Here is a 12954-nt window from a genome sequence, read left to right on the forward strand (position 1 = left end):
TGACTGCTAGGCAGGTTCTACAAGACTCACAAGATGCACTCTTTACCCTAGTGAAGGCATTTTTGTCTACATTACTTGGATTCAGAACTGTGTTGCAAAATTCAGGAAACTGCCCGTTTCGGAAAAGTGTGAATTTTGTAGGCTCACCTTTAAATCAGAAAAGGATTTGATTTCTTACCCCTCCCTGCTGCTAATGGGATCTATCAATGCATGATGTAGCTGATCAAGGAGACTTTTGATAAATCTGTCGGGACCGAACAGCATGCTACTTTAATAACCTGCTTTACGCAATATTTTGCTTTTGCAAATTTCAGGCCGAGAGGGTGGGTAGAGGAGTTTCATCCCTCCCAGACACCTGCTGTGGTCCTGATCATGACCCAGAACCAGCTTTTTGCATGAGGAGGAGTTCTGATTAGACCACAGATGTACTGAGACAACACCATGGTTGTCATGGAGGCCATGAAATCCCCAGCTGGTCCATTTGAGGAAGCCTTGGCATTGATATTGAAGTCCCACAACATTACCCCATGAAAGGATTCACCACATCCAAGACTGACTGCCTACCAGCTGGAAAGGAAGAACCGTGTGTGCTGAAGCTCTCTTATTTTTTCCTCCTTTCTGGATTTCCTTGCTTTTTCTTTGGATTGAATTGGATTTGTTTGGCTTCAACTTACCGTATTTTTCTGTTTTCTTTATCTTGGAGTGCTTCTCGACGACAGTTTCCCAAACTCCCACTCTAGATGTCCCTTTCTTCTTTCCCCCTCCATTTTATCAGGCCACTACCCTAGAGGAACTTTAACCTTTTACAACCTCCAAAACAGCCCTTTAATCCTCACCTTTCCCCAACCAAGCTAGGGAGGAAAGCTTCCCCCTTTGTTGCACAAACTAAATTGCCACACTGTGGTTGCTGTGCACGGTAGCACATCAGCAGTAAGAGACTTGTCACATCTTCCTTAACTAAAAAAGTCACCTTTTTACTGAAATTGCTCCACTGCAGCCCTGTGCTTTGCAGGTAAGCCCAGCAAGGACTTTTTTGTCATTGCAGACCAGTGAGAGGGAAGAGTCATCTCTTGCTTGTTTTATTTCATTTTATCTTAATTTATTTTTTAAGGATATTTTTTGTCCTTGCCAGAAGGCTGAATGTGAGGCGGGGACCATATAGCATCCCCGGTAGCCAATGGGTTGTTCCCATGCTCATTCCCTGCACTTCTTGTGAGTGGAAGCGAGACACGAATCTGTACATCTGAGTGTTCGGTGGGGTGACAAACAGATCCACGACTGGTTCTCCGAAGTCTTCCACTATCTGTTGGAAGTCGGCGGGGGTGGAGTTTGCATTCCACCTCTGAGATGGTTTCCCAGCTGAGCCAATCTGCCTCCTCATTTTCCATCCTGGCGACGTGTTCGGATTTGATCGACAGAATGTTCTTCTCCGCCCACTTGAATAGGTGTTTTTCTGTTTGTTTGTTGGTTGGTTGGTTGGTTGTTTTGTTCTGTTCTGGTGGGATCTCTACACTGACGCTTTCAAGAGCCTCTGGAGAACAGCAGGACGGATAGAGTACTAGCAACCAGGGCTCACCCAAGACATTTTGGCGCCTGAAACAAATTAGAAAATCGTGCCACCGACAATCATTGTTTGCAAAGGCCACTGCATAAACTGTCCTGCTGATGTATGTAGTGCCTCTCTCATTCGATATACACTTCAATACTCACCAGGGTGGGAAAGCAGCAACAACTGGAGATGCGGTGGCTGCAGCTGCAACAACCACAGCAGCCGTGGGGGCCACATTTGCTGTCCCCCATGGACCCCGGGGGGGGCACATGACATCACTTCATGGGTGAACCAGCCCTGCTAGCTAAATCTCTGTTCTGTCTCTCTGGCTTAACACTCACAAACACAGTCTCTGACCTGGAATGGTGCTTCAGCAAGTCCGCTGGTGGGCACAGCTGTGCTGGCACAGAGCCACCCAGTCCATCCCTTTAGTGCCATCCCAGGCAGGCAGGCTGGCCTTTTAACCCTCCCTTCTCCAGCACCAGTGAAAAGCAGGTGATCTACAGCCCTGGTGGGGCCTAGTCTTTAAGGAAAGTACCTCCCAAAGCAGTCTTTTAAAGACAGTTGCTTCTACAAGGGGGCAGGGGCCTGGTGTTAGCCTGTACATCTTCTCAGCTAGCTGTGGGCCTCACAAAACCTTTCTCCATCACCTATCTGCCCAGCTCCTGCCATCGGCAAACAGATTATCGGCATCCCATGCAGAGCCGTAGCTGGGTGATCTTGCGCCCCTGGCAGAACTATCCAGATTGTGCCCCTTATCCATGGACAAATCAGCTCTTCTTTCCACCTCTCCTCCAACACCCCCCCCTCCACTCATTCAATTCACCCTCTATTTAAAACCTTTTCGTATGAGGCAATAACAAATATTTTTATTTATAGACATATTTATGGACATATCTTCAAGCCGATTTTGTGCCCTCCCCCTCATGTGCGCCCCTGGCAGGGGCACACCTCACCACCCCCTAGCTATGGCCCTGATCCCACGCAATGGTGTTCAGTTGTGATTTCTGGTTTTCTGGTGCAGAATGGGGAATTTTCTCCCTCTATACAGTGGTACCTAGGGTTACAGACGCTTCAAGTTACCGACTCCGCTAACGCAGAAATAGTACCTCAGGTTAAAAACTTTGCTTCAGGATAAGAACAGAAATCGCGCCACGGCAGCAGCGGGAGGCCCATTAGCTAAAGTGGTACCTCAGGTTAAGAGCAGTTTCAGGTTAAGAACAGAATGAATTAGGTTTTTAACCTGAGGTACCACTGTAAAAGCTTCCCTCCCACTACTGTGAATTAACACTTGCTGCCCATCCTTCCTTGCAGGATACTAGAGCAGCATTGAATTTTGCAGGTATTCCAAATGGTGTATTTTGCTGGGGGGAGGGGACAGTGGCCCTCATTCTGCACTCCCAACAACAAGAGACACAATACTAATGTGCAAGTCAGGAAGCTCCTTTGTTTGAGCCTTGGAGGGGGATCCTAAAAAGTCTGCGAGATAATCCAAGAGCCATCTATAATCAAAACAGGCTTTATTTACTGTAATTGACATAATTACACAAATATATACAAGCTAAGTTAACTGATCCATGGTCCCAAAGGAGACCCAACATAGTTATCTATTTACAGTATCAGAAGACATAATAGAGGACTGTTCTGGGATTCTTCCTGGCCCCAGACGGGTTATTACTGTATGTAGGCAACTCTGTGGAGGATAAGGCCACAATGGCTGCGCTCCTCCAATGCTGGACAGCAGCATGCCTCTGAATAACAGCTACTGAGAATCACAAGTGTAGAGAGCGCCATTGCCCTCAGGCCTTGCACATGGGCTTCCCACAGGCAGCTGTGTGGCCACCATTAGAGAGAGAGAAAGGCTGGATGAGATTGGCCCTTGACCTGAGCCAGCAGGGCTTATTCATATGCTCCAGTGGCACAATGGGTTAGTGCATCTGGCTGTCAACCAGAAGGTTGGTGGTTCAAGCCCACCCAGAGATGGCTGTGAGCAGGATTCCTGCATTGCAGGGAATTGAATTAGGTGACACTCAGGGTCCCTTCCAACTCTGCATTGCTACGATTCTATGATAGGCGAACCACATGTTTTTATTTCAGCTTCTTCTTTTTTGGTCACGGCATCAAATGTATCTGATCAGCCCAGCCAGTAACTTACAAATTACCACCAAATCAATAAGTGTGAGTGTGTGCATGGCTATGCTAAAGATGTACAGTTGCTTTTGGACAGCTGGGTGCTTGTACATTCATCGGAATGTCAAGAAAGTGAGAAGTTACCCTTTGATTCCAACAGCCTTCCTCAAGCTGGTGCTTTGCAGATGCATTGGACTAGACTACAACTCCCATCAGCCACCAGGGGCATTGGGCTCAGGCATGGTGGGAAATGTAGTCCAAAGCTTATGGAGGTTATCAGGTTTGGGAAGGCCGGTGTATCACTTGTGTGCAGACCCAAAATAATCCTTAATGGAACTTCTAATACGAAACTGAAGCAGTTTCTGGTTCTTAATTTCCCGGTGCATACAAATTTTTTTATCGTGGGGATGCAGAGATAGAGTACACCCATTCTGTATGTAGACAATAACAGATTAATACCAGAAGATTAATATCTGTGCTAGGCTTTTTTTCCAAGTCTACAATGTGTGTGTGATGGAGGAAAACCGTCAGATTCAACATTATTGGTGGCTATTTTCACCTGTGGACAATGCTAGAGTGGGGGCAGCAACAGATCCTCAACAGAATATACAAACATAACTCTTAAGTCTGTACTGGAGGGCTAAAAGTACCCTAATAAAGCCCTCCCCAAAATGTACTCAATCTTGTTAAAAGGACAGGTGGAAAATGCACAGAACAGCTGGTCAATCCTTCCTGACATCTTCCCATCCAGAAGGGAAATGGGAGACTGGCGGAGGGTATCCAACCCTCAGTAATATCCTCCCTGGACTCCAAATGAGGCTCTTTGGGTCAGATATTGATATTTTGCCCTCATATAAAACGTGAGCCCGCTTTCTATTGGTCCTGTCAGTTTCCCTAAAAATGCTTGCAAACTTCAGGTAAGTGGAAGTAAACTCTTTTACTCAGGCCCATGTCTGAGGCCTGGGGCTGAAGTCTTGAGTCATCAACTCAAACAAAACAGCAGCTGGTCCCTGGCAGGGGGAGGGGGTGGCACTGGCTGGCTTAGCCCTCTGAGACCCAGGGCAAGGGAACCCAACGCCCTACCCCCTCTGCATGGGCCTGCTTCTATTGTGTTCCAAATTTGCCCTTAGCAAACTGCAGTAAGGGAGTATCTCCTCCTCAAGACTTCCTGTCATCAGTTCAACTGTTTCCCCTTCTAGATCTGAGCCCCCTGTGGTAAGTTCTGTTATTCATGGTATAACACAACACATATGCTCTCCAAGTCTGTCTTACGACATTTGCTCTTTAAAACCCCTGAACAATTGTTTTTTAAATATACGAAAATGGTGGTGGTATCACTTGCACAACCAATCTCATCTTAGGGTGCAACCTACCATTTGGAGACCAATGACCTAGAGAAATCACCTGACAAAATCACCTGAGAGCCAAAGATCCACAGAACAAGGCTTGGGGCATACCCTCCAATATTCCTCAGATGGAAATCAGGGCATTTTCATCTGAGGAATGCAAGGCGTTTCTGGCTGGGGGGAGTGGGAGGAGGGGTAGAAATATGCATGTGTGCATTCTGTACATGCTCAGAGGCACTGCTGCCACCTTGCAAGTTACTGGGCGGGACCCTAGCCCCGGGCACCAAGCCCTCCATTCCTTTTCCCACCAACCTCTTCCCCACCCTGCTAGCAGCTCAAGACTCTCCCCCACCGCTGCTGGCTCCAATCTGCACCACAGCCCTTTTAAGCCCATGCTCCGCCTCTCTGCCTCTCTGTGTGTGTCTCAGCTTCCAGCGGCATCCTGGGAAATGACATCATCAAGCCGCACTGCCAAGCTCGTAGCTGGCTGCCATGTTGCAAGGGGCAGGGAGGCAGGATCCGCTGCTGGGGCAGAAGTGGGGGGGGGGGGACCAAGCCTTGAAATCAGGACAATCAGGACACCCCAGTTTCAAGTCAGAAATCATGATGGTTTCATCCATCCTGAGTGTAACCTGGGGTAGTGTGAGAAGTTGCTGTGGGGGTTCCCTTTAAATGCAGCTTCTGCCCTTCTTTATAGCTGGGGAAAACTCCCAAGGATTGGGCCTTTGCTTTTGAAATTCTTGACCTGCCAGAATTCAATACTTTAAGGGCCTCACGTTCGTGTGATCTGGGTAATGAGCCACACCAAAGCAACCACAGATTAGCCAGTCGCAGGTGTCCTGGGAAGCAAGGCCGACCCTCATTCCTAGATGGGCCGTTAAAGAACCAGAAGCACCCCTTTGATAGGCTGCCAAAGCAAAGGCATCATATTGGCAGATGTTTAAAGGGCCAGCGAGGAGCGGTGACTTCACAGTGTAGAAGGGCTCCCCTGCCCTATTCCACAAGGCTATGCCAGAGCACACAGCTGGATGGGACAATGTTTGTTCTCTGTAAAATGTCATTTCTGCCCCGCCCCACCCCATTTTGTTTAAAGCAGCAGTCTCACACTGGAAGGGGGGAGGTTGGCGAGGCGGAGACGGCTCAGCATCGCTCTTCCGGGGCTTCAGTCCTGGATCACCATTCCACTGGCATGGGAGTGAGTCTGCAGGAGGGAAAACAAAAGGAGAGTGCATCTTTCTGGGGCCTTCAGACAGACAGATGTGCTGGGAGGACAGGAGAGGTGTTCCCTTGCCTTTCCACAGCAATGCACTGGTTATGTGCTCACTTGAGATCTTTTACATTGGACACCAGTTAACCAGTGGATGTTGTAACACAGGGGTTTGGAACCTCCGACTGGCCTAATCAGGCCCAGTGTGGGTCTCAGTTTGGCCCACAAGGCCATTTCCCCTCAAACCACACCAGCCTGCCCTACGCTTGACATTTTATGTGACATCCCAGTACGTTTCCAAGCACAGTTCAAAGTGTTGGTGCTGACCTTTAAAGCCCTAAATGGTTTCAGCCCTGTATACCTGAAGGAGCATCTCCACCCCCATCGTTCAGCCCAGACACTGACAACCACCTCCAAGGGCCTTCTAGCAGTTCCCGCATTGCAAGAAAAAGAGTTTGGATTTGATATCCTGCTTTATCGCTACCCGAAGGAGTCTCAAAGCAGCTAACATTCTCCTTTCCCTTCCTCCCCCACAACAAACACTCTGAGAGGTGAGTGGGGCTGAGAGACTTCAGAGAAGTGTGACTAGACCAAGGTCACCCAGCAGCTGCATGTGGAGGAGTGGAGACGCGAACCTGGTTCCCCAGATTACGAGTCTACCGCTCTTAACCACTATACCACACTGGCTCTTCCCTGAAGTTACAGGGAACCAGGCACCCTGTGGAACGGCTTCCCATCAGAAATAAACAATTATCTGACTTTTCGAAGACATCTGAAGGCAGCCCTGTATAGGGAAGTTTTTAATGTTTGATGTTTTACCATGGTTTCATAATTTGTTCAATTCTGCTCAGAGTGGCACGGGCAACCCAGACAAATAGGGGGCATATAAATATACGATGGTGATGATGTTGGTTGTTTGGCAGGTAGACAGGTCTTCCCAGGCACAACCAGGAGCCTTAAAGTGCATCCCCAATTGTGCAATGGCAAGGGAAGCAGTCAGCTGATTGAGATCAGCCTTCTGGGATCGGCTAAGCTGCCGAGATACTCGATATCACAGCTGACACCTGCCTAAAGCAGGGCATAGCGAAAGTCATCACCTTCAATCTTGCTGAACTGGCTGCATGACCTGACTTCCCACTCACTAGTGCAACTGATCCCTGCAGAAAGGAGGCTTGGAGTCACTGCCTGTCAGCCAATTGCTTCCGTTCCCATTGCACAAGCACCATCCCCAAAAGGCTGCCAACCGCTGCATTAACTTTTAGGGTGCCGCAAGCCTCTCCCTGTTGCTTTTCTTGCAACTGATTCACCCAACTGCCCCGGGTGCCCTTTACCTTCATGGCACGATAGATCCACCCTTGAAAGTCGTTGACCTTTGTGTAGACCCCTGGTTTATTGGCCAGGGCGCAGCCGGTGCCCCAGCTCACAATGCCACAGAGCCTCCAGCGGGAAGTCCGGGAGATGCCATCCTCACACACAAAGGGGCCGCCGCTGTCGCCCTGCCAGGCAGAAGAAAGCAGGAGTTACAACCCTTGCTCATTCCACCAGGCTCTGGTTATCTCCCGCTTAGACTACTGCAATGCGCTCTATGTGGGGCTACCTTTGAAGGTGACCTGGAAACTGCAACTAATCCAGAATGCAGTGGCAAGACTGGTGACTGGGAGTGGCTGCCAAGACCATGTAACACCGGTCCTGAAAGACCTACATTGGCTCCCAGTACGTTTCCAAACACAAGTCAAAAGAGTTGGTGTTGACCTTTAAAGCCCAAAATGGCCTCGACTCAGTATACCTGAAGGAGCATCTCCACCTCCATCATCCAGCCCAGACACTGACGTCCGGCTCTGAGGGCCTTCTGGTGGTTCCCTCACTGCAAGAAGTGAGGTTATAGGGAACCAGGCAGAGGGCCTTCTTGGTAGTGGTGCCCTCCCTGTGGAACACCCTCCCATCAGACGTAAAGGAAAAAAACAACTATCTGACTTTTAGAAGACATCTGAAGGCAGCCTTGTATTGGGAAGTTATTAATGTTTGATGTTTTGTCGTATTCTTAATATTCTATTCTGCCAGATTGGTGGGAGATAAATAATTTTTTATTCTTAATCTTATTCTTATTATAATTATAGTATAGCACTCTAACTAGAAATGCGGACCAGGTAAGGCCAGGGTGCTGAAGCAGAAACACAGGCCAATCAAAGCCCACAGCTATGGGTTGGTACTGCAGTGGAGCCTTTGAGGGCAAGAATTAAGTTCTGGAGGGACAATTTTCAGCAGGGAAATGGCACAGGGAAAGAGTAAGCATCATTCATGTTCCCCAGGGATGTTATATTGTCTCATTCCAGCTCCAATCAGGCATTTGTAACCAATAAAGCTATTTAATAATCTCCTACTACCTATGTGTACCTACTTGTACATGTGCTACATTTTTTAAACCTAATCTCTAATTTTAATGCGCTGTCACAACCCCATGATCCTAATCTGAAACCCTCATGGCCGCCATTATGGTTTTTGTTTTGTTTTTCAAACAGAAGAAAAACATTCCCATAGCAAACATGTTATCCCGTGCAGGCCAAAGTTCAACAGCTAGAGCACACAAGGGGAGAAATTCTGACTGAGCCTCTGTCGCTCTTCACAGGGAGAAGAATGGGTTTAAAAGCCCTTTGCCCTCCATTCTAGCGGGCAGAGAAGCCAACTGGCAGAACCAACGCTGGTTGTCCTTTACCTCTTGCTCATAAAACACACACACACATTAGAAAAAGCATCTAAGATAATTTAAGGGATAAACCTTGTAGGGAAGAAATGTGAGTTGTTGGCCTAAGCCCCATGATATTTTTTGCCTGGGTCACTTTGTGTCTGAACAAATTCACCATGCATCCTGCCCTGCTTTGCTGTTCAGCAAATAGTCTACTAAACACTAAAGATGAGGGAATTTGTACCACCCCAACCCCCCAGGATTCCCGTCAGCTCCAGCCAGAATGGCTTATGGTCAAGGATGATGAATGATGCAGACCAGCCAAATCTGGATGACCAAATGTTCTCCACCTCTGCCAAACACCCACACCTTGCTCTCTCTTTCTAAAATGCAGTCCACCACACCTCGCCCACCTTCAATAACTTATATCCCCTTGCCTCCCCGGCCCTGCCCTTGCCCACTGCCCAGCACAACCTACCTGGCAGGCATCTGTTCCGCCGGCAGCAAAGCCAGCGCAGAACATCCTGGGCCTGATCTGGCTGCCATAGTAGTCAGGGCTGTTGCAGACACTGGTGCTGATGATGGGCACGCTGGCTTCTTGCAGCACGTCAGACTGTTGCCCTACAAAGTTGAAGAACCGAGTGCCATAGGAAAGCAGGCTTAGTAAACAGGTTGGACTTATCTGTCCATTGACCCAGTGCAGTCAGCTCTGGCTGGCAGCAGGTCTCTGGTACTTCTGGCAGAGGTCTTCCCTATTGCCTGCTCCCTTGATCCTTGGAGATGCCAGGGTTTGAAGCCGAGGCCTTCTGCACACGGAAAGTGTGCTCCACCACAGAGCGATGCTCGCTTCCACAAGGAAGTGCAACGAGCAAAGGGGTCAATGTGGAGAACGTAGGCAGAGAGAGGTTTATCTCTCTTCCTCACAATACAGTGGTGCCTCAGGTTACAGACGCTTCAGGTTACAGACACTGCTAACCCAGAAATAGTACCTCAGGTTCAGAACTTTGCTTCAGGATGAGAACAGAAATCACATGGTGGCGGCGTGGCGGCAGCAGGAGGCCCCATTAGCTAAAGTGGTACCTCAGGTTAAGAACAGTTTCTGTACTGGAATACAGGGCATTGTTAACACTATGGGATTAACTCCCAGTAGAAGCAGCAACGGCTGCCAAAATGGGCAGCTCAGAGTGATGCAAGGGGCTGCAACTAGAAGACCACTTTTCATCTCCCCTGCCTGTAACCAGAGCTGTATGTCGTCTGCATATAAGCAGGGGAAATAGTCAAAATTACAGGGATTCTGTATCATGGCAGGCCAAGTTCCGCAACCTAAAAGACACTGGGGGGGGGGGAGCAAGCAAGCCCACATCTACTTGCTTTGTATTCTGCTTTTATTGGCCCTTACATCAGTTCTCCCTTTGGCTTCTGGGTTGTTGTTTTTTTTAAGGAATGGCCCACATCAATTAAACCTGCCTTGAAGCCTCGCAGCTTAAAAAAAAAAAATGAACCAACAGAATTCTGAGGTTATCAGGTGAATGATGCAGCCCACAGCCATTTCTGTACTTGCATAAGAAGCGGGAAAGATACGCAACACAGCTTGCAAGAGCTGCTGCCATCTTAGCAGTGGCAAGAGGTACTTACCATAGTACTGGGTGTTGCCCCAGCCAGTAACGATACAGATCTTGCCGTCCACCAAAGGCTGGCCCAAAGCTGGCAGGCAGATGGGCTGGATATATTCTGTGGGGAGAAAAGTATTGTCAAAAGGCAAATGAATTTTTTCATCCTGCCTCCTAGCTTCTGGGTCACTCACATCCATGGGTTTTTCTTTCCTGTCTCTCACATACACACTCAGAAACATGACAAACTGGAACGTCTCCAGAGGAGGGCAACCAAAATGGTCAAAGGCCTGGAAACGATGCCTTATGAGGAACGGCTAAGGGAGCTGGGCATGTTTAGCCTGGAGAAGAGGAGGTTAAGGGGTGATATGATAGCCATGTTCAAATATATAAAAAGATGTCACATAGAGGAGGGAGAAAGGTTGTTTTCTGCTGCTCCAGAGAAGCGGACACGGAGCAATGGATCCAAACTACAAGAAAGAAGATTCCACCTAAACATTAGGAAGAACTTCCTGACAGTAAGAGCTGTTCGACGGTGGAATTTGCTGCCAAGGAGTGTGGTGGAGTCTCCTTCTTTGGAGGTCTTTAAGCAGAGGCTTGACAACCATATGTCAGGAGTACTCTGATGGTGTTTCCTGCTTGGCAGGGGGTTGGACTCGATGGCCCTTGTGGTCTATTCCAGCTCTATGATTCTATGATTCTCTGATTCTATGATTATGCACTGGGCTGACTCCTCTTTTTTTCCAGAGGGGGAAAGGGAGTTTGGGGAAGGCACAATCAGTCTCCCACAAACAGACACACTGCAGAAGAGAGAGCAGGTGATGGTGGCTGTTGCCTCTTCTGAGAGCTGTGGTTGCTCATACTGTCACCCATCCACTCTCCTGAAAGCCAAAAAACTCAGTTGGCTGCTTGGCACTGCCAGTGTGCAGGTGCCCAGGCCCATCACCCATTAGATGTTGAACCCCAACACTGGCTTTGAATGCAGAGTTAACTTTTTTCTGCTGTGGTTGCCCCAAGTTGAAGCTTGGGCGCAACCTTCACCTTACTTTGAAAGGCAAGTTCTGCATTGCGGTACATCGCAGCCCCATAGGACATGCAAGCGTACATTCCTTCCTTCCTCCGATTTCTCCCTTACCCTTCATCATAAGGTTGCAAGGCAGCTGACATGCTATATAATCATGCTGGCAACCTCATAACTGGCGTGGCTTGGGAATCGTATGGATGGATCTCAGCACTGCGCTATTATGATCGCTCCATCAGCACATTTCTTCCTGCCCAACTTGCCTCTCCCCTCCTCCCTGGGTGGATTTTGGGGAGGCCCAGGGGGAGGAGGAGTCCAACAACCAGGGCTCACAGATTCCCCACCCCTGCCCCACAGGCTCATAATAACTCTTTCCCCAAACTACCTTCCTGTCACCACATTCTCACCGTTAAAGGAAAGGGGCGTTGCCAAGTGCATCAGGGCGATGTCGTTGCTGTTCTCCTCGCTGTTGGGATCCAGGAAGGGCTGGTAGCCACCGTGGTACACGACGCTTGTCACACCCACCTGCAGCCCCTTAGCAGAGCGCTGGGAAACGGCTCCCACAAACACCCGCCACCTGCTTGGTGCTCGATTCCTCCTGCAGAGAGATGGGGAGACTTGTTGAAATCAAAATCAAAATTAATCATAGAGGTGGAAGGAAATGCAAGGGCCATCTAGGCCAATCCCCTGCAATGCTGGAATATTTTGCCCAACGTGGGGCCTCGAACCCATGGCCCTGAGATTAAGAGTCTCATGCTCTACCAACTGAGCTATCAGCCTAAGACACAGAAAGAGATTGGAGGAGGACAGCTATACAGTGGTGCCCCGCAAGACGAATGCCTTGCAAGATGGAAAACCCGCTAGACGAAAGGGTTTTCCATTTTGGAGGTGCTTCGCAGGACGAATTTGCTATGGGCTTGCTTCGCAAGACGAAAATGCCTTGCGATTCCTGGGGGTTTTTTTCCCTCCCCCCCTTTTTCCCAAGCCCCTAAGCCGCTTAACAGCTGTTCGCTAAGCCGCTTAACAGCTGATCGCTAAGCCGCTTAACAGCTGATCTAAGCCGCTTATCAGCTGATCTAAGCCGCTAATAGCCTTTTAGCAGCTAATCTGCTAATCCCTTAAGCCTTTAATAGCCGCTAATAGCGCTAATAGCGCTAATCCGCTAATGGGCTTGCTTCGCAAGACGAAAAAAACCGCAAGACGAAAAGACTCGCGGAACGGATTCTTTTCGTCTTGCGAGGCACCACTGTACAACATTGCCAGGGTTGTTGGTGGCTTGTGGGTGGGTGTGAATGAGAAGAGGTTGCTGGATCAGGCCAGTGGCCCATCTAGTCCAGCATCCTGTTCTCACAGAGGCCTACCAGATGCCGATAGGAAAACCTCCAACAGAACGAACACATTTGTACAG

At 48.8% G+C, this 12954-nt stretch overlaps 1 protein-coding gene across 1 annotated transcript in view; it reads right to left on the reverse strand.

The window, feature by feature from the left end:
• Positions 1 to 3052: 3052 nt before the first annotated feature.
• HPN (hepsin) overlaps positions 3053 to 12954 on the reverse strand; it is a 30528-nt gene continuing 20626 nt past the window's right edge. The window contains exons 9-13 of the mRNA XM_083455662.1: positions 11954 to 12144; positions 10551 to 10646; positions 9394 to 9536; positions 7564 to 7728; positions 3053 to 6226 (exon numbers count right to left, since the gene is read on the reverse strand). Coding sequence (XP_083311788.1) covers positions 6188 to 6226; positions 7564 to 7728; positions 9394 to 9536; positions 10551 to 10646; positions 11954 to 12144 — 634 coding nt within the window. The 3' untranslated portion in view covers positions 3053 to 6187. The remainder of the gene's footprint in view (positions 6227 to 7563; positions 7729 to 9393; positions 9537 to 10550; positions 10647 to 11953; positions 12145 to 12954) is intronic.

This window comes from Podarcis tiliguerta (genome assembly GCF_965153285.1).
Source record: "Podarcis tiliguerta genome assembly, chromosome: 8".
In the NCBI taxonomy this organism is placed as follows: domain Eukaryota; kingdom Metazoa; phylum Chordata; class Lepidosauria; order Squamata; family Lacertidae; genus Podarcis; species Podarcis tiliguerta.